Source organism: Pongo pygmaeus, chromosome 19 (genome assembly GCF_028885625.2).
Source record: "Pongo pygmaeus isolate AG05252 chromosome 19, NHGRI_mPonPyg2-v2.0_pri, whole genome shotgun sequence".
Lineage (NCBI taxonomy): Eukaryota > Metazoa > Chordata > Mammalia > Primates > Hominidae > Pongo > Pongo pygmaeus.
This window is the reverse complement of record NC_072392.2, coordinates 86710581-86738303: the sequence shown is the minus strand read 5'-3', so window position 1 is coordinate 86738303 and position 27723 is coordinate 86710581. Positions and strand designations below refer to the sequence as shown.

Genomic DNA, 27723 nt, shown 5'->3' with positions numbered 1-27723 from the left:
ATGCCGATACACTCTCACATATGGGGAACATCATATTTATAGGTTGAATGTCCCAGCATTGCTCAGCGTAACAAAACATTACAAACAACCTAGAAGTCTGCCAGTAGATGATGTCTTCATCTATGCAGACTGCTATAACAAAATAACATAAACTGATTGGCTTATAAACAACAGAAATTTATTTCTTGCAATTCTAGAGGCTGGGAAGTCCAAGATTAAGCCACCAGCAGATTCAGTGTCTAGTGTGAGGACCTGCTTTCTGGTTCATAGATGAAGCCTTGTCTCTTCACATGGTGGGAGAGATGAGATAGCATTCCGAGATCTCTTTTTTTTTTTTTTTTTTTTTGAGATGGAGTTTCGCTCTGTTGCCAGGCTGGAGTGCAGTGGCGTGATCTCGGCTCACTGCAACCTCGGCCTCTCAGGTTCAAGCGATTCTCCTGCCTCAGCCTTCCAAGTAGCTGGGACTGCAGGTGCATGCCACCATAACCCCAGCACTTTGGGAGGCCAAGGCGGATGGATCACGAGGTCAAGAGATTGAGACCATCTGGCCAACATGGTGAAACCCCGTCTCTACTAAAACTACAGGATCTCTTTTAGAAGGGCACTAATCCAACCCATGAGGGCTCTGTCCTCATGACCCAATCACCTCCCAAAGGCCCCACCCACTTCCTAATACTATCATATTGGGGATTAGGTTTCAACATATGAATTTAGGGGTAACACAAACATTCAGACCATAGCAGGTTAATGATGTGATTTTCATACACTGGAATACGATGTGAACTTAACAAAGAATGAGGAGCTTTCTGTGTACTGAATTGGAAAAATCACCAGAACCTATTGACAGGAAAATAAAGCAAGTTTCAGGACAGCACGGATTTTATATTATCATACCTATAAAAATAAAGGTGGAAAAAAACAACGGGAAAAACACCAGCAACATTAGTTGCCTCCAGAGAGGGGAAGCGGGTTAACTCAGGGACAGGATGGAAGGAAGAGTCTTGACATTTAACATTTTGAGCCATGTAAATGCATTTATTTGCTACTTAAAAAATAAGTAAAATCAAACATTCTAGAATGCTCTTTTTTTCTAAAAGAAATACTGTTCTTTTTAGGAAACTATTTCCAAGGAAAATTCCAGTATTGCAGAGTCAGGAGCAAAGTGATTTCTACTTCTCCCCTAAAGATCATGTGATTTGTAACTAAGGTTTTATTTTTATTGATGAAAGCAACAGCCATGAGGACTTTGTGCTTTATTTTTGTGATATATACTTTTTCTCTTTCCTTAAAAGTAAGGCCAGTGTTACCAGGCAATGGCCTCACTGTCCAACACAAATAGAAGGCAATACTATGGCATGGCTTTTGAGGGAAAATAAAAGTTTTGTTGCAGAGTCACCCAGCAAGGAGACAGGAGGCAATGCTCAAATCTGTCAACCTGAGCTGGGGTCTCAGGGCAGGTTTCATAGGCAGAGAGTAACTATGAAAGATTCTATGGCCGTATCACCCCGAGTGTGCCTGATCTCAGAAGCTAAGCAGGGTCGGGACTGCTTAGCTTCTGAGATCCAAGTACTAAGTACTTGGATGGGAGTAACTATGAAAGAAATGGGAAGACACAACAAGGCATGATCTGGTTGTTTTGTTTGTTTTGTTTTGTTTTGTTTTGTTTTGTTTTTGAGACGGAGTCTGGCTCTGTTGCCAGGCTGGAGTGCACTGGTGCTATCTTGGCTCACTGCAACTTCCACCTCCTGGGTTCAAGCGATTCTCCTGCCTCAGCCTCCTGAGTAGCTGGGACTACAGGCGCGTGCCACCACGCCCAGCTAATTTTTGTATTTTTAGTAGAGATGGGGTTTCACCATGTTGGCCAGGAAGGTCTCGATCTCTTGACCTCGTGATCCGCCCGCCTCAGCCTCCCAAAGTGTAGGGATTGGGTCATGCAAAGAGTGGTGCTGGGTCCGTGGCTTTTAAATTCATACTGCAACAAAACAGGGTGCATTTATTAATTTGCTCCCCACACCCGATTTCAATACTTAGGTTCCACATGTGGTTGACTTTTTCATTCCAGCAGGCTCTGGGGTCAGGAATCAGGCATCCTTGGTCCCTATGGGCACACTCTAGGTTACTGTCTTGCACCCCAGGGGTCCCTTGTGACTGAAAAACAACTCATCATCTTGTTACATTTTATTACTGACAAAATTGAACGAGGATGAACTAGTTCTGCAGTTATACTAGCTTAAAAACCAAGTTTATCTTGGCTGATATTACAACTAGCTATATAGAAATATATTTTTATATGAATGGATTTTTATAGAGCCATTTAAAATATAGTGATATTTACTGTTGTCATATTGAGCTGCCATTTTAGAATTCTACTTTTTAAGCATAATGAGAAAAAAAAAAAAAAGCAGGTGAATTCTCTCTCACTTCACCACTTTTATACCTGTAAGCACACAGCCATAATTAAAGCACTGGCCAGTGATGTGCTGGAAAACCAGCTCTCCTGTGTGGGGAAAAAAGTCCTGATTTGCAGCATTTGCCATTTCCATGGTGTAAATACATCCACCATGCCCGATTTCAAGCCTGTCCAAACCGGCTCCAGTACGCCCCTACTGGCTGCCCACTTAGGAACAAAGAGCGCTCAAGCAGTTTCTGATAAGAAATCAATTACTCGGCCGGGCGCGGTGCCTCACGCCTGTGATCCCAGCACTTTGGGAGGCCCAGGCAGGTGGATCACGACGTCAGGAGATCAAGACTTTCCTGGCTAACACGGTGAAACCCCGTCTCTACTAAAAATACAAAAAATTAGCCAGGTGTGGTGGCGGGCGCCTGTAGTCCCAGCTACTCGGGAGGCTGAGGCAGGAGAATGGCGTGAACCCGGGAGAGGGAGCTTGCAGTGAGCCGAGATCGCGCCACTGCACTCCAGCCTGGACAACAGAGCAAGACTCCATCTCAAAAACAAAAACAAAAACAAAGAATCAATTACTCTTGACAATTCCATCTTAATCATTAAAAAACAAAACAAAAAAACAGTGGGAGGACACAGCAAATATCCTTTCTTCCCTGTCCACACCCCTACCCCAGGAGGCTTGTGACCCTAGTTCTGGCACAGGCAGAACAGCTAACCAGAAAGCCATGCGTCCCCACCTAACAGTAAATGTGAATGTTTTCAGGAGAGTTTGTCCTAGTCCAGAAGGTACACTCCATTTGCCACATTTGTTTTTGATTTGGATGCTGGGTCCCTGATTTGTTATGGCTGGAATCCATGAGCTATCAGCTCCACTTAAGAGAACTCCACCTCCCTCCCACCCCTGTCCCAAAACCCAGCTCAGCCAGAATAATCATTTCTTTCTCCTAACTCATCTTCTGTGCTGCTCTAGTTCAGGGTGACTAACGTAGCGGAGGACTTTTTCCTCTTTTCAGAAGACTCCCGGGAGAGTTTAGCAGTCACATAGCTTTAGCTTTAAGTAGCCTTGGGAACCAGAGCCCAGTTAGATTATGTTTTTAAAATAAAAATAAATGTTAGTAAAGTAAGGGAAAGCCGACTAAAGACATACAGACCTGGTCAACAATTTGCCCTTGCCCTTGGTTTTCATCAAATGCTAGGTCTGAAGCGGCTTTAACATTTGTCACATTGGATAATTACACCAACAGTGCAAATTGCTCCTTTCTCTTTGAGGGGGTGGGATGGGCTGGTGGTTGCTGGACTCCTGAGCCTGCTGCTGACCTTTAGGGGAAGAATAAGCCTCAGTCCCCTTCCCCCACCCCAAGCTGGAAGGCTGGCTGAGGGCTTGCTGTCTTGGGACAGAAGTCCCAGCCATCTTTCTACTGCTCTTGGAGACCAAAGTCTTAAAATAATAGGGTATTCTAGCTGGGTGCAGGGGCTCATGCCTATAATCCCAGCACTTTAGGAGGCCAAAACAGGAGCATCACTTGAGCCTAGGAGTTCAAGATCAGCCTGGGCAACATGTGTGGAGACCTGTCTCTACAAAAAATAAAAAAATTAGCCAGGCATAATGGCACATGCCTGTAGTCCCAGCTACTCAGGAGACTGAGGTGAGAGGATTGCTTGAGCCCAAGAGGTTAAGGCTACAGTGAGCTGTGATGGTGCCACTGTACTCCAGCCTGGGCAACAGAGCAGGAGTTGAGCATGAGACAGGAGACAAGAGCATGTCTTGTCTCAAAACATAATAATAATAATAATAATAATAATAATGTGTTCCTTTGCTTTGCCTTGTCTCCTCTATTCATATACGTCCCCAGAGTAATATGTGTGCAGAAGGATTTAATATTGCCTCACATTGACCAGCTCACTTCTTCATTTGCATTAACAGGACAGGGCAGAGAACACAAACTGGCTGTGAATTATTGTTGTTGTTGTTGTTGTTGTTGTTTGGCCCACACAGGATATTTTTTAATTTGAGTCAACACTTTTTTTTTGGACTTCTATTTTAGAATCAGGGATTCATGTGTAGGCCTGCTGCAAATGTACGCCATGAGATGCCAAGGTGTACGAATGAATCTGTCACCAAGGTAGCGAGCTTAGCATCCGATAGGCAGTTTTTTTTCAATCCACCCCCTTTCCCTTCCCCCTCTAATAATCCCCAGTGTCTGATGCTCCCGTTTGTGTCCATGTGTACCCAGTGGTTATCTCCCACTTGTAAGTGAGAACATGCAACATTTGGTTTTCTGTTTCGGCGTTAGTTCACTTAGGATGATAGTTTCCAGCTGCATCCGTGTTGCTGCAAAGGACATGATTTCATTCTTTTTTTATGACTGCATAAAATGGTGTATATGTCCCACATTTTCTTTACCCAATCCATCGTGGATGAGCACCTAGGTTGATTCCATGCCTTTGCTATTGTGAACAGTGCTGTGATGAAAATACAGGTGCGTGTGTCTTTTGGTAGAATGGTTTATTTTCCTTTGGGTATATACCAGTAATGGGATTGCTGGGTCAAATGGTAGCTCAGCTCTTCATTCTTGAGTCAACACTTAGAAGGAGAATCCAAATCCTGATCAAAGTCCGGATTCTAGCTTCTCTTGAAAACTCAGAATAAATGATTTCCCTGGAAATTATAAGTTTCGTATGAATGAAACACTGTAGATTTGTACACAACCCTAGCTCCAAAATATAAATCAGTATCTAGTATCTCAACAAATAGTGGATGAATGAGTGAATGGATGAATAAACAATGTCAGAACTCTACAATCAGCTGAAACTTAGTAGCAGCTGTTCCTCTTTACATGGAGAGTGTGCTCTCTAGTTTGACACACTCCCCACCCCTCCTGCCTGCATTCTTCACTCATTTATGCTATCTGCCTGTTTCTCTAGGTATTTAAGTCTGCGGACCCTCTTGCCATGATAGTTCTGCAGCCTGTAGCTGTTTTGTTAAGTGACCCTGAGGAACTCAGAAATGTAAATCCCACCTGAAAGCTGATTAACCACTTTAATGACAAAATGAAAATCTAAAACTTACATGAGGGGCAGTGACTAACACGTACAATCTCAAGAATTTGGGAGGCTGAGGTGGGAGGATTGCTTGAGGCCAGGGGTTCAAGACCAGCCTGGGCAACTAAGCAAGACTCTTATCTCTGAAAAAAAAAAAAAAAATTGTTTAATTAGCTGGGATTTGTAGTGCATGCCTATAGTCCTAACTGCTTGGGAGGCTGAGGCAGGAGGACTGCTCAAGGCCAGGAGTTCAAGGCTGCAGTGAGCTGTGATTGTGCCACTGCACTCCAGCCTGGATGACAGAGCAAGACCCCCATCTCTAAAAACAAACAAAAACACTTGTATGAATAGTTTTCTAGATCTAATAAAAAATATTACTTAGGTTATCTTTAAACGAAATAAAAGCATATGCTTAAAATAAGAGCATTTAGCTTTTGAGCCTCTCTGTGAACAAAATACGTATTTGTTTTTTACTTCTGAGTACAAATTACCACAAACGTAGACACTTAGAGCAACACCCCATTTGTCCTATAGGTCAGAAGTCTGGGATAGTGTTTCAGGCTGTTTTTGCATTGCTATAAAGAAATATCTGGCCAGGCGTGGTGGCTCATGCCTGTAACCCCAGCACTTTGGGTGGCCAAGGCGGGCAGATCACCTGAGGTCAGGAGTTGAAGACCACCCTGGCCAAGATGGTAAAACCCCATCTCTACTAAAAATACAAAATTAGCCAGGCATGGTGGCATGCACCTGTAATCCCAGCCACTCAGGAGGCTGAGGCAGGAGAATCGCTTGAACCTGGGAGGTAGAGGTTGCAGTGAGCCGAGATTGTGCCATTGCATTCCAGCCTAGGCAACAAGAACAAAACTTCATCTAAAAAAAAAAAGAAAGGAAGAAAGGAAGAAAGAAAGAAAGAAAGAGAGAGAAAGGAAGGAAGGAAGGAAGGAAGAGAGAGAGAAGAAATACCTGAAGCTGGGTAATTTATTTTAAAAAAAAAAGATTTAATTGGCTCATGGTTCTGCAGGCTGTACAGGAAGCATGCTGCTTCTGGTGAGGGCCTCAGAAAACTTACTCATGGCAGAAGGTGGTAGAGAACAGGTACATCACACTGGCAACAGCGGGAGCATGAGAGAGTGAGCGGGGAGGCGCCATATGCCGTTAAACATCCAGATCTCACATGAACTCTGAGCAAGACCTCACTCATCACCAAGGAGATGGCGCTAAGCCATTCATGAGGGACCCACCCCTATGTTACAATTACCTCCCACCAGGCCCCACCTTCAACACTGGGGACTACATTTCAACATGAGATTTGGAGGGGACAAACATCCAAACCATATCCGATGGTATAACTCATTTTCTGCTAGGATCTCACAAGATTAAAATCAAGGTGTTGGTTGGCTGCATTTTCATCAGCAGCTCAGGGGTCCCCCTTCAAGCTCATTCTCGTTGTTGGTAAAATTCAGTTCCTTGCCCCCATTTCCTCGCTGGCTTCAGCCGGGAAGCACTCTCAGCTCCTCATGGCAGCTCTCCGGTCCTTCCACTTGACCCAACAATAGTGGGTCTTCAAAGCCAACATTGTGTGTCAAATGCTTCTGATGCTCTGGATCTTTTGGACTTCTGATAACAGCCAGAAAAAAAACTTTACTTTCAAGGGTTCATGCGATTCAATCAGGCCCACCTTGACAACCTCCCTAAATTCAACAATGCCATGAACGCAGCATAATCATGGAGTGAGAGCTCTTCATAGTCACAGGTTCTGGAAATGAGGGCATGGAATCTTAGAGGCCAGTTTTAGAATCCTGCTTACCATAAAATCATGTTTCTTAGAGATATGTGACATGATTTCCCAAAGATTTTCAGTCTTGGGTTACATTCATACAAGGAAAACGCCATGAATGGGGGTGGTGATTACCGTATTCTCCTCTGCACTGGGCAATCACGTCTGGGGATATTACACTTAATTCTGGGTGTCAGAAATAGGAGAGAAATGGTGAAGCAAAACTGCCTTAGTCTATTTGGGGTGCCATAACCGATACTATAAACTGGGTGACTTGTAAACAACAGAAATGTATTTCTCACAGTTCTGGAGGCTAAGAAGTCCAATACCAGGGTGCTCGCAGATTCCATTTCTGGTGAGGCCTCTCTTGCTGGTTCACAGATGCTGTCTTCTTGCTATAATTTGACATGGCAGAAGGGGTGACGGGTTTCTCTGGGGTCTCTTTTATGAGGGCATTAATCCTATTCATGAGGGCTACCCCCTCATAACCTAATCACTCCCCAGAGGCCCCACCTCCAATACTATCACCTTGGAGGTTAAAATTTCAACATATGAATTTGAAGGAAACATTCAGTCCATTGCAATCACCAAGATCACACATGGATTCAAATCCCTGTGGTGTATTTTATTTCCTTCCCCATAATACATCTATTTTTATTTTGATAGAAAAGTAATTTTTTTTTTAAGTCAGAGTCTCGCTCTGTCACCCAGGCTGGAGTGCAGCAGCACGATCTTGGCTCACTGCAACCTCCACCCCCTGGGTTCAAGTGATTCTCCTGCCTCAGCCTCTCAAGTAGCTGGGATTACAGGTGTGCACCATCATGCCTGGCTCATTTTTGTATTTTTAGTAGAGACGGGGCTTTATCATTGTTGTCCAGGCTGGTCTCAAACTCCTGACCTCAGGTGATCTGCCTCAGCCTCCCAAAGTGGTAATTTTTAAAACTCTCCACCAATGAGAAAATTGGACATTCCCAAATCTGCCATGTTTGTTTTGTTTTTCACCCCGCCCCAGACCCGAGAGGTATACTATCACAGTTTGAGAAACAGGGATATATAGGAACTACAAAACCCTGCCCCTATAATCCCACCTACCTCTCCCAATCAGCTTTTCCCAGCCAGATGACATCATACTAATTTGCCTTCCCTTCCAACCCAGAGGCCTCTGTCTTCTCATTCAACAGTGCATTTATTCAACCTGCCTCTCTCATCCCCAGATACACCCGTTTCTTGCCTACCTCTCATAGTGCTCATGTTGTCCTTAATACAGGAGTACCCTCCCTGTCCCCTTCAAGCCAAACACCCCCGCATTCTTTAGGATCCAGCTGAAGTCTGCCTTCCTCACTGTGGTTGTCCTCAGGCTACTTCATCATAGATTCATCTTTTCCCTTCTCCAAAATGTTAAGGCGTTTCCATCTGAACCACATGTTTAGCAGTTGATTTATAACAGCTTTGTATTTTGCTCTGGTTATTTCATAAACATACAACTTGTCTCCTAAATTACAGTCTACATCTCTAAATGGTAGAACCATCTTTTTTATTTTTCTCTTTTTTTCCTGGGAGAAAAGGCTACCCAAGCAGAACAAACAGTAAATGACTCATTAATTCTTCTTTTCTTTTATAATCTAACTCAGCTTCCAGCCCCACTTAAAGATCTGCACCCTCTCTTCTTTTTATTCTCACCAATTGCCTTCTCTCCTCTATCTTCTGATTCCTTGGAACATAAAATACTGGGAAATGTAAGATAGAGAGTTTTAATGAGAAAGTGCATAAAGAGGCCCACAGTCTCACCCTGAGATCCCAGATTATATGAGGCCCTAGTTTTATTCTCAGCAATCTGCCTTTTTTCCTTCCCAGGATTTGTCCTGGTTTGTAATTAAGTATTTGTGTATGATATTGTATAACTATGTGTGTGTTTTACTCACTAGAGTGTAAGCCCTCTGAGGGTAAGAAAGGACCCCACAGGTGTTTTGCTCCCCATGATATCCTAAGCACAGCTTAAAGCCTAGCCCTCATTAGATGCTTAATACACTTGTGGAATAAATGAAAGGATGAATAAAAAACTGCAGACGAGGTATCTTGGTGGGTCTTTGCATTCTTGTTCCTCTAATGAACAACTATCTGGCTCTTTCAGGCGACAAAAGATGTACAGAGAGCAGATGAACCTCACCTCCCTGGAACCCCCACTGCAGCTCCGACTCGAGGCCAGCTGGGTCCAGTTCCACCTGGGTATTAACCGCCGTGGGCTCTACTCCCGGTCCAGTCCTGTTGTCAGCAAACTTCTGCAAGATATGAGGCACTTTCCCACCATCAGTGCTGGTAAGGTTCATGGGATCACGCAAGGGGGATTGACTTTCTCCCAGAGAGTCTTGGTAAAGCATCCCAGGCCAGGCTCCAGAGTGGAACATTAAAGGCTTGACACTGACACCTGAGAGACAGAAGAGGAACATATGCATTGATCTTTTTCCCTCTGGAAGAGATCCTGTAGCAATAATCTCATCCTGACCCCGTAAGGAGGTATGCTGTTGTTTGGTATACCTAAAGAAAGGTGATCGCTACCATTTATTGAGTGTTGCTTTTGAAGCAGGCGATGCATTCTCTTTCATCCAAAGACCTTATGGCATGGATATTACCATTGCCATTTTACAGATAGGGAAACTGAGACACAGAAAGGTTAAGTAATTTGGCCAAGGACCTAGGGGGTGGAGCTGGAATTCAAATACAGGCCTGCTGATACCAAGTCTGTGCTGTCAAGCACTAAGACAATCTAAGTGACACAGCAAATTATTAGCAGAGACAAAAGCAGACTCAGTCTCCCAGCCAGGTATTGCTGGAGTGCCCACTGAAGGGCTAGAGAGCAGGGGTCTGGGACATAGAAGGGAAGGAGGCTACAGTCTCCTGGGCTCCAAGAGATCTCCCACGGAGTGGTCAAGGGCCCCAGGCTACATCACAGTCTCCCCTCTGGTGATCTGAACCAGAGTCAAGGGACCTCCATGTTGTAGGCTCTCCCAGGAACAAGACTGGAAGTTCTCATTGCCCTTCTCCTCCTTTGCAGATTACAGTCAAGATGAGAAAGCCTTGCTGGGGGCGTGTGACTGCACCCAGAGTAAGTGACCTGGCCCCGCCCCCACCCAGCCTCTTCACCCTCACCGCTGTGCAAACCCCAAAACCCACTCCAGTGGCGACCTTGGGCAAGAGCGGAAGGAGCATGGCTCTCTGCCTAACCTCTGAGAACTCAACGTTTCTCCCCATCCACCCACAACAAGAAAAGGCACTTAAGGGGAAGGGTTGTATCGGCCCCGCTGGGCAATGTGTGGCCCAGGAAAAGCATCATCAACATCACTGAGGAGCTCATCAGAAATGCAGAGCCTCACTCTCTTTCTGAATCAGAATCTGAATTTTAACAAAATCCTCAAGTGATTGGAGTATGCTTTCAAATTCAAGAAGCAAATGGTTCCCACTATTGACAAAATATTAGAATCAGCTGGGCTCAGTGGCTCACGCCTGTAATCCCAGCACTTTGGGAGTCTGAGGCAGGTGGATCACTTGATGTCAGGAGTTCGAGACCAGCCTGGCCAACATGGTAAAAACCTGTCTCTACCAAAAAATATAAAAAGTTAGACAGGCGTAGGAGGCTGAGGCAAGAGAATCGCTTGAACCCGGGAGATGGAGTTTGCAGTGAACTGAGATCATGCCACTGCACTCCAGCCTAGGCAACAGAGTGAGACTCCAGCTAAAAAAATATGTATATATATATATATATGTGTGTGTGTGTGTATGTGCATATATATGTATGTATGTATATATGTGTATATATGTATATATATGTGTGTATATATATATGTATTAGAATCACTGGGGGAGCTTTAAAAAGTGCTCCTGCCTAGCCTCCACCCCCAGGGGTTTTGATTCAAGTTCAGACAGTGAGGCCCAGGTGATTCTAATATAGCCAGAGTTGAGACTCACTAGGATAAGTGATTAATGGCATCAAAAAGCTAGGCCTGAGAGTGGCAGAGCTCCCCTCCAGGAGTGCTGTGACCTGGTTATAGGTGGGTCTGGACCCTAAAGCCCTCAGGCCAGTCATCACCAGCCATGAGTGGCCCCGTCCCTTTACTTCAATGTGTGGAACACGCATCAGAAATGTCTACGTGACTTCATCTGATGGAGCGTGTCAAAATGTATTAGTCCATTTTTACACGGCTGTTAAGAAATGCCTGAGACTGGATAATTTATAAAGGAAAGAGGTTTAATTGACTCACAGTTCTGCAGGCTTAACAGGAAGCATGGTTAGGAGGCCTCCGGAAACTTACAATCATGGCAGAAGGGGGCGGGGAAGCAAGGCACATCTCACATGGTGGCAGGAGAGAGAGGATGCAAAGGGGGAAGAGCCCCTTATAAAACCATGAGATCTCGTGAGAACTCACTATCACAAGAACGGCATAGGGGAAACTGCCCCATGATCCAACCACCTCTCACCACATCCCTCCCTCAACAATTTGAGATGAGATTTGAGACAAGGGGATTACAATGTGAGACGAGATTTGGGTGGAGACACAAAGCCTAACCATATCACTAAGGTTTGAAAATAAAGGTTTACAGGGCCCCAGGCTTCCCTTCTCTTCAGTTAAGCACCTGCCATTGACCATTTTATAGAACACAAGGTGAGTGAGGTATTGTCCTGACCCTCCAGGACCAGGGACAGGGTAAGACAAGTGAGGTGCCCAGGATGCAAAATTTAAGGAAGTAGCACTCCCTGCACCTAAGAAGCACTCACTTGCCAAGCCCTGGTCCCAGCCCAGGGGTACAGTCTTAAGTAGAAAGAGGCATAGATAAACCAGCTAGTCTAATATAACAGAAGGCATAAGTAGAATCTACAAAGATGTACTTGAAACACAAAGAGGAAAGGGTTCATTCTTATTAGGAAAACATTCTTTGGGGTTTTCAGTAAATGTCTTCATTGTATTTTTTGCTCTTTTCCCATACCAGCAGAAAATGTACTTTTTTTCAAAATGGAGGTCTCACTAATTTGCCCAGGCTGGTCTCAAACTCCTGGGCTCAAGCAATCCTCCCGCCTTCACCTCCCAAAGTAAAAAGTACTGTCTTGAGCCCCTGGATACCATCACTATGGCCTGACACCATGGCGTTTACCCTGCAGGCTAGCACATCCTAGTCTTTAGGGTCTCATTACATAAGAGGAAAGCGAAATCAGCTGGGCTTATTGAAGGAACAGAGTCACAAGCCTGGGCTCAGGCCTGGAAGCATGGTTAACTCACCCTTCTGCCTTTCACAGTTGTGAAACCCAGTGGGGTCCACCTCAAGCTGGTGCTGAGGTTCTCAGATTTCGGGAAGGCCATGTTCAAACCCATGAGGTAAGTGACTGCCGTCCTCCTTTCCACACCCAATTGGGGTGGCCCTGGGAAGATCTGGACCAAAAACTAATAAAAGTGACCTAAAGTCTTTCTGCCAGTTATTCAGAGATTCTCTAATCTGCCCAAGCACAGAACTGTTTGGGGTGATAATAATAATAATAATAATTGAAAATACTAAGTGCTTGTCTTTATCAGGCCCTTACTATCATCTATGCCACACAATGACCTAAGTTGTGTCCTTGGATCACGGGCAAGCTTATGAGCCAGATACTCTTCCAATGTCCACTGTACAAATAAAGATACTGAGGCTGAAAGAGACCATCTCATCCCAATCTTCCAGCTGCAAACAGTGGACCCAGGATTCAAACCCAGGCATCTGGGTTGCTAAGTTCACATTCCACCACTTTAATTGATCCCCACTTTTTTCCAGGGAAAGCACTCTCTTTTTGACATCAAAAAGTTTACAGACTTGTATACCACAATACTTGTTTTGACTGAAAAACGAGACAATCAAGAAAGGCTACTAGGAAGTCAATTACATGTTTACATTAATTTATATTTTATTCATAACAACAGCAACTACATGCCTTGAAAATTTTGTAAAACATATAGATGAGTGAAATAATATGTATTTAGTCCTTAGACAGAGCTTGGTGTGAGTTTGAGTTTCTGGCCCCCAAAGGATCTGCAGCCCACAGGTTGGGGTCTCCTAGAGTTGGGCCCCAGTGCCTTAGCCCAGGGGAATGTTCCTCCTTGAGATGATGAGGTGACCCGCAGAAAAGAAAATCACCCCAAGAGGGGTCACGTTACCCAAGTCATGCTTTCCTCTAGAATGTGCTTCTTCCAGTGGAATACAATTAGACTGGCAGATTCCAAACCTTCAGCCATTCAAGGGGAGGCCCATTGAAAGCCCCAGTAGATGGTTCTTAGGGCAGGGCCTACTTGAATAAGCACTGAATAAAGAGTTTTAGTCCCAACTGCTTTGGCAAAAGCACCTCCTTAAAGAAGGGGTTGGAGTGGATCAGCTGTATGTTAGATTCACTTAAGGAGGCTTTAAAAACCCTTATGCCTGAGTCCCACCCTCAGGGAGTCCAGTGGACTAGCTCTGGGGGCTCTCCCTGTGATCCCAAGGCCCAGGCAACCTTGAGAACCACTGCTGTATAAAGAGTTCCTCTGCTGGGCACGATGGCTCACACCTGTAATCCCAGTACTTTGGTAGGCCAAGGTGGGTGGATCACCTGAGGTCAGGAGTTCAAGACCAGCCTGGCCATCATGGCGAAACCCCATCTCTACCAAAAATACAAAAATTATCCAGGCATGGTGGTGCGTGCATGTAGTCCCAGCTACTTGAGCGGCTGAGGCAGAAGAATCTCCTGAACCCAGGAGGAGGAGGTTGCAGTGAGCTGAGATCGCACCACTGCACTCCAGCCTCGGCAACAGAGGGAGACTATCTAAAAAAAAAAAAAAAAAGAAAAAAAAAGGTTCCCCCATTTTTCCTATGTGAAAGATCCAAAATCCTAGTTGTTAGATCAACTTAAAATTCTCCAGAAATGTACATGAAACAATTGAATGTCTGCTTATATTTATATTGATTTTAAAATCCCATCATATAAAACACTATATAGATTTAGAAATATTGCTTTTTTTTCTCCCACTATAGATTTTACTTGTCAAAAATTTGGGGCATTGGTTGTCATGATCACTTAGAGTCAAGTTTGGGGTGAATGTTAAATCAATATTAAATTATTTCCCCACTCCCCTCCCCCATCACCACCAACAACCTATTGTAACCAGTCACACTAGGCAGTAAAACCAATGCAAAGTCAAGTCATTCCAGGTTAATGTATCTGTCCCAAAAAAAAAAGTGATTTACTATGCCAGGACTTGAATATAGAGACTCCTTTCCAAGGGACAATTTCAGGAGAGACCTCAGCTTGTATTCAGGCATATAGAGTACTAAAATATGTAAATAAATACATTGTGTCCCTTTGAAATGAGAGCTATAACAGCGAATACACATGGCAATTAGCAGAGGTTCCACAAGTAGACATGTGACTCTTTGGCACAATGCTCAGCTGAACACAAGAGCCACCAGTGAGGTTCTGGTTGTTATAGAGTTTAAATCATTGTTACAGTTAGTCCAGCATGTGAGCACGTATAATATATACTCAAAAGACAGCCCCAGTTAGAGAGGCAACCTAAGGAACACTGATAGAGAAACAGGAGATGTTAATGAGAAGCATAAAAGTAATGATAAATCTGCAAATGCACCACAAATCACCAGGTCCATAGATTCTGTTCTCCGAGCAAAATTTTTATGTGGCACAATAGGATGTCTCTAATTTTTTTTTTTTCGAGATGGAGTTTCGCTCTTGTTGCCCAGGCTGGAGTGCAGTGGCGCTATCTCGGCTCACTGCAACCTCGGCCTCCCAGGTTGAAGCAATTCTCCTGCCTCAGCCTCCCGAGTAGCTGGGATTATAGACGTGTACCACCACACCTGGCTAACTTTGTATTTTTAGTAGAAACAGGGTTTCACCATGTTGGCCAGGCTGGTCTTGAACTCCTGACCTCAGGTGATTCCCCTGTCTTGGCCTCCCAATGTGCTGGGATTCCAGGCGTGAGCCAATGCACCTGGCCGGATGTCTCTCATTTTTTAAAACTGGAAGCTAATATGCAATGGATGAGCTCTACTCTCAGTTCTTTTGTATCAGGGAGGAAAAACTTCTAGAACCTGTAGTGTTTACTTTGCAGGAAAATAAATTAACATAACTCACAGCCTAAAACATCTCTTCCTGGTCAGTTAAAACAAATACAGGCAGGCCGGGCACGGTGGCTCACGCCTGTAATCCCAGCACTTTGGGAGGCTGAGGCGGGTGGATCACGAGGTCAGGAGATCAAGACCATCCTGGCTAACACGGTGAAACCCCATCTCTACTAAAAATACAAAAAATTAGCTGGGAGTGGTGGCGGGCACCTGTAGTCCCAGTTGCCCCGGAGGCTGAGGCAGGAGAATGGCGTGAACCCGGGAGGTGGAGCTTGCAGTGAGCTGAAATCGAGCCACTGCACTCCAGCCCAGGCGACAGAGCGAGATTCCGTCTCAAAAAACAAAACAAAACAAAAAAAACAAATACAGGCATAGCTCGCTGTATCTGCATTTCACTTTATTGCACTTTGCAGATACTAGGTTTTTTACAAAGTGAAGGCTTGTGGCAACCCTGCATCAAGCAAGTCTATGGGTGTCATTTTCCCAACAGCATGTGCCCACTTCGTGTCTCTGTGTCACATTTGGTAATTCTCACAATATTTCAAACTTTTTTTTTTTTTTGAGACAGAGTCTCACTCTGTTTCCCAGGCTGGAGTGCAATGGTTCAACCTCAGCTCACTGCAACCTCCGCCTCCTGGATTCAAGCGATTCTCTTGCCTCAGCCTTCCAAATAGCTGGGACTACAGGCACCGCCCACCACACCTGGCTAATTTTTGCGTTTTTAGTAGAGACGGGGTTTCACCGTGTTGGCCAGGCTGGTCTCGAACTCTTGACCTCAGGTGATCCGCCCACCTCAGCCTCCCAAAGTGCTAGGATTATAGGCGTGAGCCACCACGGCCAGCTAATTTTTTCTATTTTTAGTAGAGATGGGGTTTCACTGTGTTGGCCAGGCTGGTCTCGAACTCCTGGCCTCAAGTGATTGCCAACCTTGGCCTTCCAAAGTGCTAGGATTACAGGTGTGAGCCACTGCACCTGACCTAAATGTGTGTTCTGACTGCTCCAACAACTTGCTCTTCCCCCAGTCTCTCCCAGTCCTCGGGCCTCCCTATTCCCTAAGACACAACAATAGTGAAATGAGGCCAGTTAGTAACCCAAAAAGGGCCTCTAAGTGTTCACATGAAAGGAGGAGTGTCATATCTCTCACTTTAAATGGAAAGCGAGAAATTATTCAGGAGGCTAGTAAGGAAGGCACGTTGAAAGCCAATAAGCCGAAAGCTAAGCTTATGGTGCCAGTTAGGCAAGTTGTGAATGCAAAGGAAAAGTTCTTGAAGGAAACTAAAAGCGCTGCTCCACTGAACACACAAATGATAAGAAAGCAAAACAGCCTCACTGCTGATATGGAGCAAGTTTAAGTTATCTGGATAGAAGATTAAACCAGCCACAGCATTCCCTTAAGCCAAAGCTTAATCCAGAGCAGGGTTCTAACTCTCCTCAGTGAAGGCTGAGACAGGTGAGAAAGCGGCAGAAGAAAACTTGGAAGATAGCAGAGGTTGGTTCATGAGGCTTAAGGAAAAAAGCCATCTCCATAATATAAAAGTACAAGGTGAAGCAGTAAGTGCTGATGGAGAAGCTGCAGCAAGTTATCCAGAAGATCTAGGTAAGATCATTGATGAACGTAGCTACACTAACAATAGATTTTCAGTGTAGATGAAACAGCCTTCTATTGGAAGAAGATACCATCTGGGACTTTCCCCATAGCTAGAGAAGAGAAGTCAATGCCTGGCTTCAAAGATTCAAAGGACACACATGTATACATATGTAACAAACCTGCACGTTGTGCACACGTACCCTAGAACTTAAAAGTATAATAAAAACAATAATAATAATAATAATAAAGGTTCAAAGGACAGGCTGACTCTCTTGTTAGGTGATAATGTCACTGGGAACTTAAGTTGAAGCCAATGCTCAATTACCATTCAAAAAATCCTCAGGCCCTCAAGAATGATGCTAAATTTACTCTGCCTGTGCTCTATAAATGGAGCCACAAAGCCTGGATGACCACACATCTGTTAACAGCATGGTTTACTGAATATTTTAAGCCCACTGTTGAGACCTTACTGCTCAGAGGAAAAAAAAAAAAAAAAAAAAGATTCCTTTCAAAATATTACTGCTCATCGGCAATACACCTAGTCGCTCAAGAGCTCTGCTGGAGATGTCCAAGGAGATTAATGTTGTTTTCATGCCTGCTAACACAACATCCATTCTGCAGCCCACAGATCAAGGAGTCACTCTAACTTTCAAGTCTTACCTTTTTTTTTTTTTTTTTTGAGACAGAGTCTTGCACTCTCGCCCAGGCTGGAGTCCAGTGGCGCAATCTCAGCTCGCTGCAAGCTCCACCTCCCGGGTTCATGCCATTCTCCTGCCTCAGCCTCCTGAGTAGCTGGGACTACAGGCACCTGCCACCACGCCCGGCTAATTTTTTGTATTTTTAGTAGAGACGAGGTTTCACCATGTTAGCCAGGATGATCTTGATCTCCTGATGTGATCCGCCCACCTCAGCCTCCCAAAGTGCTGGGATTACAGGCATGAGCCACCACGCCCAGCCAAGTCTTACAATTTAAGGAATATGTTTCATAAGGCTATAGCTGCCATAGTTAGTGATTCCTCTGATGAACCTGGGCAAGGTCATTTGAAAACCTTCTGGAAAGGATTCTCCATTCTAGATGCCATTAAGAAAATTTGTGATGCGTGGAAGGAGGTAAAAATATCAACATTAACAGGAATTTAAAAGAAGATTGATCTCAATCCCCATGGATGACTTTGAGGGGTTCAAGACTTCAGTGGAGAAGGTAACTGCACATGTGGAAATAAAAGAGAACTAGAATTAGAAGTGGAGCCTGAAAATGTGACTGAATTGTTGCAACTGCATGATCAAACTTGAACAGATAGAGTTGCTTCTTTTTTTTTTTTTTTTTGAGATGGAGTCTCGCTCTGTTGCTCAGGCTGTAGTGCAGCGGCACGATCCAGGCTTACTGCAACCTCTGCCTCTGGGGTTCAAACAATTCTCCTGCCTCAGCCTCCCAAGTAGCTGGGACTACAGGCATGTGCCACCATGCCTGGCTAATTTTTTGTATTTTTAGTACAGACGGGGTTTCACCGTGTTAGCCAGGATGGTCTCAATCACCTGACCTTGTGATCCGTCCACCTCAGCCTCCCAAAGTGCTTGGATTACAGGCGTGAGCCACTGCACCCGACCAATAAGGAGTGGCTTCTTATGGATAAGCAAAGAAAGTGATTTCTTGAGATAGAATCTACTTCTGGTGAAGACGCTGTGAACATTGTTGAAATGGCCGCAGAGGATTTAGAATATTATGCAAACTTAGTTGATAAAGCAGCAGCAGGGTTTGAGAGGACTGACTTCAATTCTGACAGAAGTTCTACTTTGGGTAAAATGCTATCAAACAGCATTGCGCGCTACAGATACATCTTTTGTGAATCGATGCAGCAAATTTCATTGTCTTATTTTTAAAAGTTGCCACAGCCTCACCAACCTTCAGCAACCACCACCCCAGTCAGTCAGCAAAAAGATTATGACTTGCTGAAGGCTCAGATGAGTGTTAGCATTTTTTAGCAATAAAGTGCTTTTTCCATTAAGATGTATACATTTTTCAGACATAATGCTATTGCATATTTAATAGACTCCAGTATAATAAAAACATAACTTTTATATGCCTTGGGTGGGAAACCAAAAAATGTGCATGAATGACTTTACTGCCATATTTGCTTCATTGCGGTGGTCTAGAAGCAAACCTGCAATATCTCCGAAGTGTGTCTACACAAAAATTGTTCAAATTAGCCAGCTTTTTTCCCAAATATAATGCAAAACCCTCCAACATTCAGTGATAGGACCAATTTTATCTATTTTTATACCATAACACAGTGTAATCTACATTTTTATAAAATTCAGTCCAAAATCTAAAATAATATCATTTTAAAATGTACTTCTTGAAAAATTATGTGGTTTTTATTTTCCTGTAAGTAATTTAAGGCGAACACCACTTTTTTCTGATTAAAGAGAGAATGTAGAACTTTATCTTTGGAAAATATACATTAGGAACATAAAGATTTATATTTTTAAAATGTAATGTATACAATATAATGTGCAATGAGATGTGCATTAGTGCTTCTCAAAGTATGAGAAGCATTGATCCAAAGCAAAAACAACCTTTGAATTTAAAATTACTTCTTATCTTATGTCATACAAAAATGAGAAAATGTTTTAGAAGACCCTAAAAGGTGTCTGAAAGATGTTATGTTCCTATAGATGGGACTCAGGAATTAAAACGAGACTGGGAAGAGGGATTGTCCTTGCTAGCCTCGACATCCAGTGATGATGATGAGAAGCTGGCCAGGCCTGAGCACGGAGGGCTGTGCTGTAACTGTGGCTGCACCTTTTAAAATAGAATCTCTACTTTTGGCAGCACCTCACTGTGGTTTCCAGGACTCTCTTGTGTTTTTTGGCAAAATGCACATCACGGTTTAAATTGCCAGTGCTTCTTATTTATAGATTTCTGCAACATTACGTTTATTTACATTTAAATCGCTTTGCAGTCGTTTTAACAGTCCCACACAGTGGATTATAAAATTATTCGAAGATCATCATTCTTCCATGTTTATTAGCCTCGAGGCAAAGTCAGCCTAGAGGCCAGAACTCACACCATGAGGCCCTTAATGATTAAAAAGCACTTTCGTTAATGTACACACCCAGCAGGCCCCACCACTCTCAGGCAGCCTGGCGCTTTTCAGGAATTCATTAGAGATTTAATGTATATAAATCAATATCCTCTGCACCAGCCGCCCCCAGCCCTCATGATCCAGCTGTGTTTCTCTGAGGGGATGATGGTCCACGTATTTCCCCCACATCCCCCTAAGACCCAGAACTTTTCTGTTCTTCAACCCCAGCATACTAAATTGCATTTCTGGGCCACTTTTCCATTACCCATTCCTGGCTCATACCCCACCTTTCTTCATCCTTGGACATCTGGATTTGCACTACCTCTGGTTCTGCTAACCATTCCTCTCTCTTCTGTTTATACCTGCAGAAGAATGTCTATTTCTTCCCTCTCAACTGCTGGGTTTTGAAAATAATCAGCCACTGTCACCAAAGCTTCTTAAGTAGGAAACTTGGTATTGGTGGTGTCTGCAGGACAGTGTCTTGCAAGAAACCTGTCTCCTCCCACTTTGCATGTCTTCTCCTGGCCAAGGGAGCCACAGGCCATTCCTGACTTGCCGTGCCATCGCCTTTGTGTACATGAAAAGCATAAAAGCCTGTCTTCCTTTCTCGCTGGTCATGCTCATCAGCTCTCTTCTCAGGCTCCCAGCTGAAGTCTGAGTCCAGGGCGTGATTCCTTCCTTCCTTCCAGACAGCAGCGAGATGAGGAGACGCCCGTGGACTTCTTCTACTTCATTGACTTTCAGAGACACAATGCTGAGATCGCAGCTTTCCATCTGGACAGGTAGGGTCTGGCCCCATGGAGATGGCATTGCCTATAAGGACCAATCCTCTGGGAGGGGTGGCCAGACAGACCCTCAGGTGGGAACTCCCTGGCATTTCTTCCTTCTGGCTTTTTATCTTCTTCGTGCCTCATCGTGGTGTCTTTGAACCCAAAATGTCCCATGCAACCCCCCAGATTGAAAAACACAAGGCCTTTTAATGAATGTAATGAAAAGAACAATTCACAAAGAACACGCTTCCCGCCATGCTGCTTGGGGCAGTTGCTCTAGTTTCCTGATCTGAGAGCAAGGAGAATGCACCCACTCCTATTTATCCAAGGAGTCTCACTGTTATGGTATTAGGTGAAAGCACATTCCTAAACATTCCACTCCCTCTACTTGCTCAGTCATTGCTACCCAAAGTGTGGTCTGTAGCATCATGGGCACTTCCAAGAAGCTTTTTAGAAATAAGGAATCTCAGCCCCACCCTAGAGCCACTCAATCAGACCCTGTATTTGAGCAAGATTGCCAGGTGACTCACAGGAACATTAACATATGAGAAGCACTGACCAAGAACACAGTTGGGATGGTGGGAAGGCTTGCCCAGGAGGCTGGACAGAATAAGGATTCATTTTCAACTCCATCTCCACTCCTTTAGACCTAGGTTTAAAGGCCCAGTGTTGACCTGGGCACTACCAGCTCAATACCGCAGAGATCCGCCTCACTGGCCACCCTCCTGGGTACACCAGCCAATTCCTAATGTGCACTGGCCAGGGGACAAAACCCCTCCTCCTCACCCCCTGATCATGGCTCAGATGGAACAGAGCTTCCTCTCTTGCAGGATTCTGGACTTCCGACGGGTGCCGCCAACAGCGGGGAGGATAGTGAATGTCACCAAGGAAATCCTAGAGGTCACCAAGAATGAAATCCTGCAGAGTGTTTTCTTTGTCTCTCCAGGTAGAGTACTGGCCCGAGTGATATTCTGGGTCTGAGTAGATGGTAAGCCAGAGTGTCCACCCCTCCATTCATCAGTGGCCTGACACCCTGCTGCTAGCACTATCCGTTACTGGGATGGGCGTATGAAGTTGTAAGACACTCCCACCGTGGCCTGCCTGACCATAACACAAGATGAACTGTATGGGAATGGTTGTGTTTGAGATGATACCTAGTCTGTGTGGGCATTGACCCTACAATGCTGGCCTCCCTGGAACCAGAGGTTATCCACCCAGGGTAATAAAGACTGTTCTACTCATAAGGATAGAATGCAGTGAGGTTGGGACATTTGAAAGCAGGTACCCAGGAGATTCAGCTTAGTAGCAGTCACCACCCTCACTTCTGGAAAAGTCAATGTTTCCTTCTTCTGCCTCTTCCGAGCTGTGAGTTCAGCGTTTCCCTTCCCTCCCAGGGGATTTCCTAGGCCAGGAAGATGTCATGCCTCCAGAGCCCTCCACTTACTCCTTCTCCTCTCTCCTCCCCATCCTCCAGCGAGCAACGTGTGCTTCTTCGCCAAGTGTCCATACATGTGCAAGACGGAGTATGCTGTCTGTGGCAACCCACACCTGCTGGAGGGTTCCCTCTCTGCCTTCCTGCCATCCCTTAACCTGGCCCCCAGGCTGTCTGTGCCCAACCCCTGGATCCGCTCCTACACACTGGCAGGAAAAGAGGAGTGAGTTGGTCCCCAGGCCACACAGCCCAGTCCTTGACAGTAGCCACAGACCCTGTACCAGGGACTTGTTGCTAGCTTGGCTTTTGAATCTGAAAAACTGCCTCAATACCCCTTTGCCCCATTTCATATTGATCCTGGGATCAGCAGGCCTGGGTCTCTTCTCTCCCTTTAGTTCATTTATTCAGTTCTAAAGAACCTTCCATATACCCAACACTAGGTGCTACAGGATACAGAAATGGAAGACTCAGACTCTCTCCTTGAGAAGCTCCTTGGTCTAGTGGGGAGGACAGACATGTAGCCAGATCACAAAAACACAGCACAGCACTTGCTATAACCAGGGAGAACACGAGAATCCCATGGGAGGGACACCTGGTTCCCCTGAGCAAGCCCTGGGAAGCCAAGGACCTCACTGCTGTATCCTCAGGACCTAGCACCCTCCCTGGCACATAGCAGGTACTCCACACTAGCTGACTGAGTGAATCGATCCATCAGTCAAGCTATCATCATCATAGTGGGAAGAGAAGTCACCAGGCAGAATTTCTGGAGGACATGACAGATCCTAAGGGACTCCGTGAAGGCTGAGAAGAGCCCTCGGATGAAAATGGGCATCGGAGCATTGTAGGCAGAAAACCATGTGTGAGAGAGAGAGAAGGCAGGAACAGCCCATGGAGGTGCTGTGAGTGGTGCAGGGTCCAAGAGGCTTGGTGAGAGGGAATGTGGAGGGACGAGGAAGCAGGTGAGGGTCACTGCCCCCTCCTTTCCTGCCTGCCCCGACCTCTCCCCTATGGCACACAGTATCCTAACCATGGGTTTAGTGTCCACCAGAGTTAAAGGACCCAGAACCTTCTCACCACATGGAATATATGCAGCCTTATGTGTCCATGCCCAGGGCCTTTCAGGATTTTAGAAGCTGCCACCGGCCGAGGGCAGGATCAGGGAGGCAGGGATTGGGGGGCAGGGGGAGGTGTGGGGAGACCCCCGACACCCTGCCATCTTGGCTTTTCCAGCCCCAGGACTTCTTCTCCCCCTCAGGTGGGAGGTCAATCCCCTTTACTGTGACACAGTGAAACAGATCTACCCGTACAACAACAGCCAGCGGCTCCTCAATGTCATCGACATGGCCATCTTCGACTTCTTGATAGGTAGGTCCCCACACGCAGGCCCCCATAGCAGAAGTGGGCTCTGCTATGTGGCGGGGTTTCCCCGTGACCTTGAGCACAAACTTACAACCTGGTTCATGAGGACTGAGCAACTCTGCACCTCCCACAGCCTCAGAAGTGGCGGAGGTCCCAGAGGACAGAAGGTAACAAGCTCCCCTCTCTTCAAAGAACGGGAAGAAGCTGAAGGGGTCGTCACTCATAAGGCAGGCATCTCACCCTGCCACGGGCCTGAGTGGGCGTCAGATTGGAAGTTGTATGTTCACTTCACCAATTGAGGGGAAACCAGGTAGGAAGGGAAGAAAGTACACAAATATGAGGCCACGGACACACAAGACTAGTAATTCCACCTTCCAGGCCCACAGGGACTTCTAGGGAGACGAGACACTTATGAAGGTAGCTGTCACACAGGAGCTTAGGTCAGAAGCAAGTCAGGCAGCTGGCTCATCATCGTGCCTTTCAAGAAGTTTAGCTGTGTCTGTTTACTATAACCAGGCTCAGCTGAGGATCTCTGGGCTGAGGAAAGCCAACGTCAATACATACACGAGGTGCAAAGGTGACTTTCTGCACATTCAAATCCCTGGCCAAAGGCTGGGGTAGGGGCAGAGGCAGGGGTGAAAGCCTTAGACTTGAAACCAGTCCATTTAGGGTTTGCTCGTTTTGATTCCTTCTCCCTCCTGCGGCTGCTTCACTGATGGCCCTGAGGAAATGACAGTGTGAGGCCCAGCTTCGTTCAGACCTCTGCCTCTCAAGTGATGACAGGCCTCCGTTCCCTGGAGAGAATTCAGGTCAGGAGCACCTGTCCCCCTGGCCTGCTGGTTCCGGCTCTGAGTCCTCCCCTCCTTCACAGGAAATATGGACCGGCATCATTATGAGATGTTCACCAAGTTCGGGGATGATGGGTTCCTTATTCACCTTGACAACGCCAGAGGGTGAGCTTCCCCACGTGTGTTCAACACTCCCCTCTCCCAGATGTGCTGCTCTGTACAGCCAGCTGCTCGGGGGAAACAGACGCCCTGCAAATGAGCGCCTCCACCACCACGTGCCTTATCTCCTTCGAGCCCGGCTTCTTCCATTTCCTTTTTCTTTACCTTTGCAAGAACCACTTGACCCTCCTCCAGCCTGAGAGCACTCGTGTGCCCTCTAGTTGAAATAGGGTGAGGTTTTCGAGAGCAAGGTGCATCCTCAGTGGCTGGCCCTCTGCAGCTAGTGAATGAATGAAGGATTGCTTAGCTCTAATATCTCTGTACAGAGGCTTTTGTGATCTGACTGGGGAGAGGGGCTGGAGAGGCAGCTGCCATGATCCCTGGCATTTTACCCCAATCTCTGATTCACAAAATGCTGAGAGGAGAGAGGAAGCCTCAGGGGAATGCGAAGGATGCTGCTGGCCACCCATAAAAGCCTGTTTCTCCTCCTAGATTTGGACGACACTCCCATGATGAAATCTCCATCCTCTCGCCTCTCTCCCAGTGCTGCATGTAAGTTTTCCTGCAGCAGATAATATGGGCAAGTAACAGCTGGGACCCTTCATGCTGCTTGCAGCCGAGGTCTGAAGGGCTTCATCAATTTTCACTGGTCCAGGACGTAAGTGGGTAGGATGACATGAATCACCTTATTTCTTACACATTTGTGCACTGCATGACATCTCAGCCAATGACAGACTGCATATATGACGGTGGTCTCATAAGATTATATTAATAATATGGTATTTTTACTGCATTTTACAGTTTTGCTATCTTTTCTATGTTTATATACACAGCTATCCACCACTGTGTTGTAAAGGTTTGTAGCCTACAAGCAACATCATATAGCCTAAGAGTGCAGGAGGCTACACCATCTAGGTTTGTGTGAGTACACTCTATGATGTTCACACCGTGACAAAACCTTCACTTAAGGATACATTTCTCAGAACATATCCCCATCACTAAGCGATTCATGACTGTACTACAACTATCAAAATTTCCCCCACAACATTTTGTCTTTTTCATCCTTCCACATAGGATGAATTAGAATTTAATCCTTTAAACCTTTCAATTGCCAACTTTAATCGTTGACACACTCAGATAATCACCTATTTTTGCAGTCTGCTGGGTTTTGGTATTACTAATCACACCTCTGCTTTGCCCAGCATTAATATCAGCTCATCAATACTACTACTTGATCACCATCTGAGCAAAACGCTGATTAAAGTCCTGTAAACCTGTACAGACTGGAAGAAGGCACGAAGGCCCCTGCTTGGCCACCATTTCTCTAAAGAATGTCTAACTTACTTCCACACTTCTCCAGCGTTTCAGCCAGGCTTGTAAAATTGACCACCTGCTCAGCTGCAGTATGCAGAGCTAATTATAAATATGATATTCACACCTAGCAAAAACATCTCATTTGTTTCCAACTGGAAAACTCAGAGCAGAGCATGAGTATTCTTCATCTACGTCTTAGGTTAATTTAAACGTGCTTCCCTCTGGCCTCCCTTCCCTGCCTCCTGAGCAGGACTGGATGAGCAGTAGTACCTGTTTTTGACAAAAGTCAATTAAGCTGCTTACACATCAGAGTCCAAGTCAGATTCCCACATAAAAAGAAACTGAAATCCTAAAGATGGGTCCTACCCCATTTTCATCTCTGTGATTTTAAAATCTGACACACAGAAATAAAGTTAGCAAGAAACAACTTAAAGGCTGGCAGTACTGGGGGATTTTGAGATAGCAAATAGCTCATCAATTCATCTACTAGAAACTTCTCCCATTAGCTTTAAATCTCCTTGAAAAATCCTAAGTATCACTTTGGTTTTGATTCCCTTAGCGTTGTCAGAGAAAATGCATATAGCCCAGCATCACCGTTATTAGAGCACAAATGGCTATGCAGGCTCTTGATCAAATCGCAATTGGGCAAAGGACTGCAAGATACTGGATTTTGCCTTTCATTTATTCCCTTTTTACCTGGTTTCCATTAAAATGTGCCTGAGAAGACACAGGGAGAGGCGCCAAGAGTATCAGCTACAACAGCTGTTTGTGGGGAAAGAAGTTCAGGCAAGTTATTTTCTTTACATTTGCTTATTTGGTTCCTATAACTTTGTCTTTTCAGAATAAAAAAGAAAACACTTTTGCACCTGCAGCTGCTGGCCCAAGCTGACTACAGACTCAGCGATGTGATGCGAGAATCACTGCTAGAAGACCAGCTCAGCCCTGTCCTCACTGAACCCCACCTCCTTGCCCTGGATCGAAGACTCCAAACCATCCTAAGGACAGTGGAGGGGTGCATAGTGGCCCATGGACAGCAGAGTGTCATAGTCGACGGCCCAGTGGAACAATCGGCCCCTGACTCCGGCCAGGCTAACTTGACAAGCTAAGGGCTGGAAGAGTCCAGTTTCAGAAAATATGCCTGGAGCCAGAGCAGCAGACTCGAGTGCCGACCCTGCTTCCTCACCTCCACCTGTTAATGCTGGAAGTCAAGTCAGCTAGGAAGGAAGTAGGACATTTTCTCAAACAGCAAGCGGGGCCCACGGAACTTGATCTTTACTCCTTGGTGCACCGCTTCTGTTGTGCACTGCCTTGCTCCGTTTTTCCCAAAAAGCACTGGCTTCATCAAGGTCACCGACGACCTCCTGAGTGCACTGGGAAATCTGGGTATAGGTCAGGCCTGGCAGCCTTGATCCCAGGAGGGTACTAATGGTAACAAGTCAAATAAAAGGACATCAAGTGGATACCTGACTGTTCTCAGGATCCTTATTCTGTCTACAAGTCAAAGATAACTCCTGGTCCAGACAAAACACCTGGCCTATCACAAGCTGACTAAAAATCTGCACTTTGGGCCAACGCAGGCAACAGTAACTCTCAGACAGGTTCAAATTAGACCTCACACTTTCTACTCGTATTCTAGTCACTGGCCCCATCTGAATCAGTAATCTCTACTGCCCAGTCCTGGAGTAACTTCTTAGAGATATTACTACAAGTGGCAAAAATAAAAGAGGGATTTGCTAAGAATATCAGAAAAGGAGTGTTCCAATCTGAAGAGTATTACAACTGAAATAACATCAAATATGTCAAACTAAGCAGCCAGTAACAAAATAAATAATTACAATGAAGAAAAAAAAGGAAAGTCCTCCAAGGTCAGGATG

The 27723-nt window shown here is 45.3% G+C and overlaps 1 protein-coding gene across 2 annotated transcripts in view; it reads left to right on the top strand.

Moving 5' to 3' along the window:
- Positions 1 to 27309, top strand: part of FAM20A (FAM20A golgi associated secretory pathway pseudokinase) — a 67066-nt gene extending 39757 nt beyond the window's left edge. The window contains exons 2-11 of one of the 2 annotated variants that reach the window (XM_054459573.2): positions 9355 to 9539; positions 10276 to 10326; positions 12511 to 12589; positions 20717 to 20809; positions 21628 to 21743; positions 22272 to 22452; positions 23485 to 23594; positions 24460 to 24541; positions 25028 to 25087; positions 26691 to 27309. In XM_054459573.2, coding sequence (XP_054315548.1) covers positions 9355 to 9539; positions 10276 to 10326; positions 12511 to 12589; positions 20717 to 20809; positions 21628 to 21743; positions 22272 to 22452; positions 23485 to 23594; positions 24460 to 24541; positions 25028 to 25087; positions 26691 to 26955 — 1222 coding nt within the window. In that variant the 3' untranslated portion in view covers positions 26956 to 27309. Of the gene's footprint in view, positions 1 to 9354; positions 9540 to 10275; positions 10327 to 12510; positions 12590 to 20716; positions 20810 to 21627; positions 21744 to 22271; positions 22453 to 23484; positions 23595 to 24459; positions 24542 to 25027; positions 25088 to 25368; positions 25457 to 26690 lie in introns of those variants that run through there. The other variant, XM_054459574.2, reaches the window with a different exon arrangement.
- The last annotated feature ends 414 nt before the right edge of the window (positions 27310 to 27723 follow it).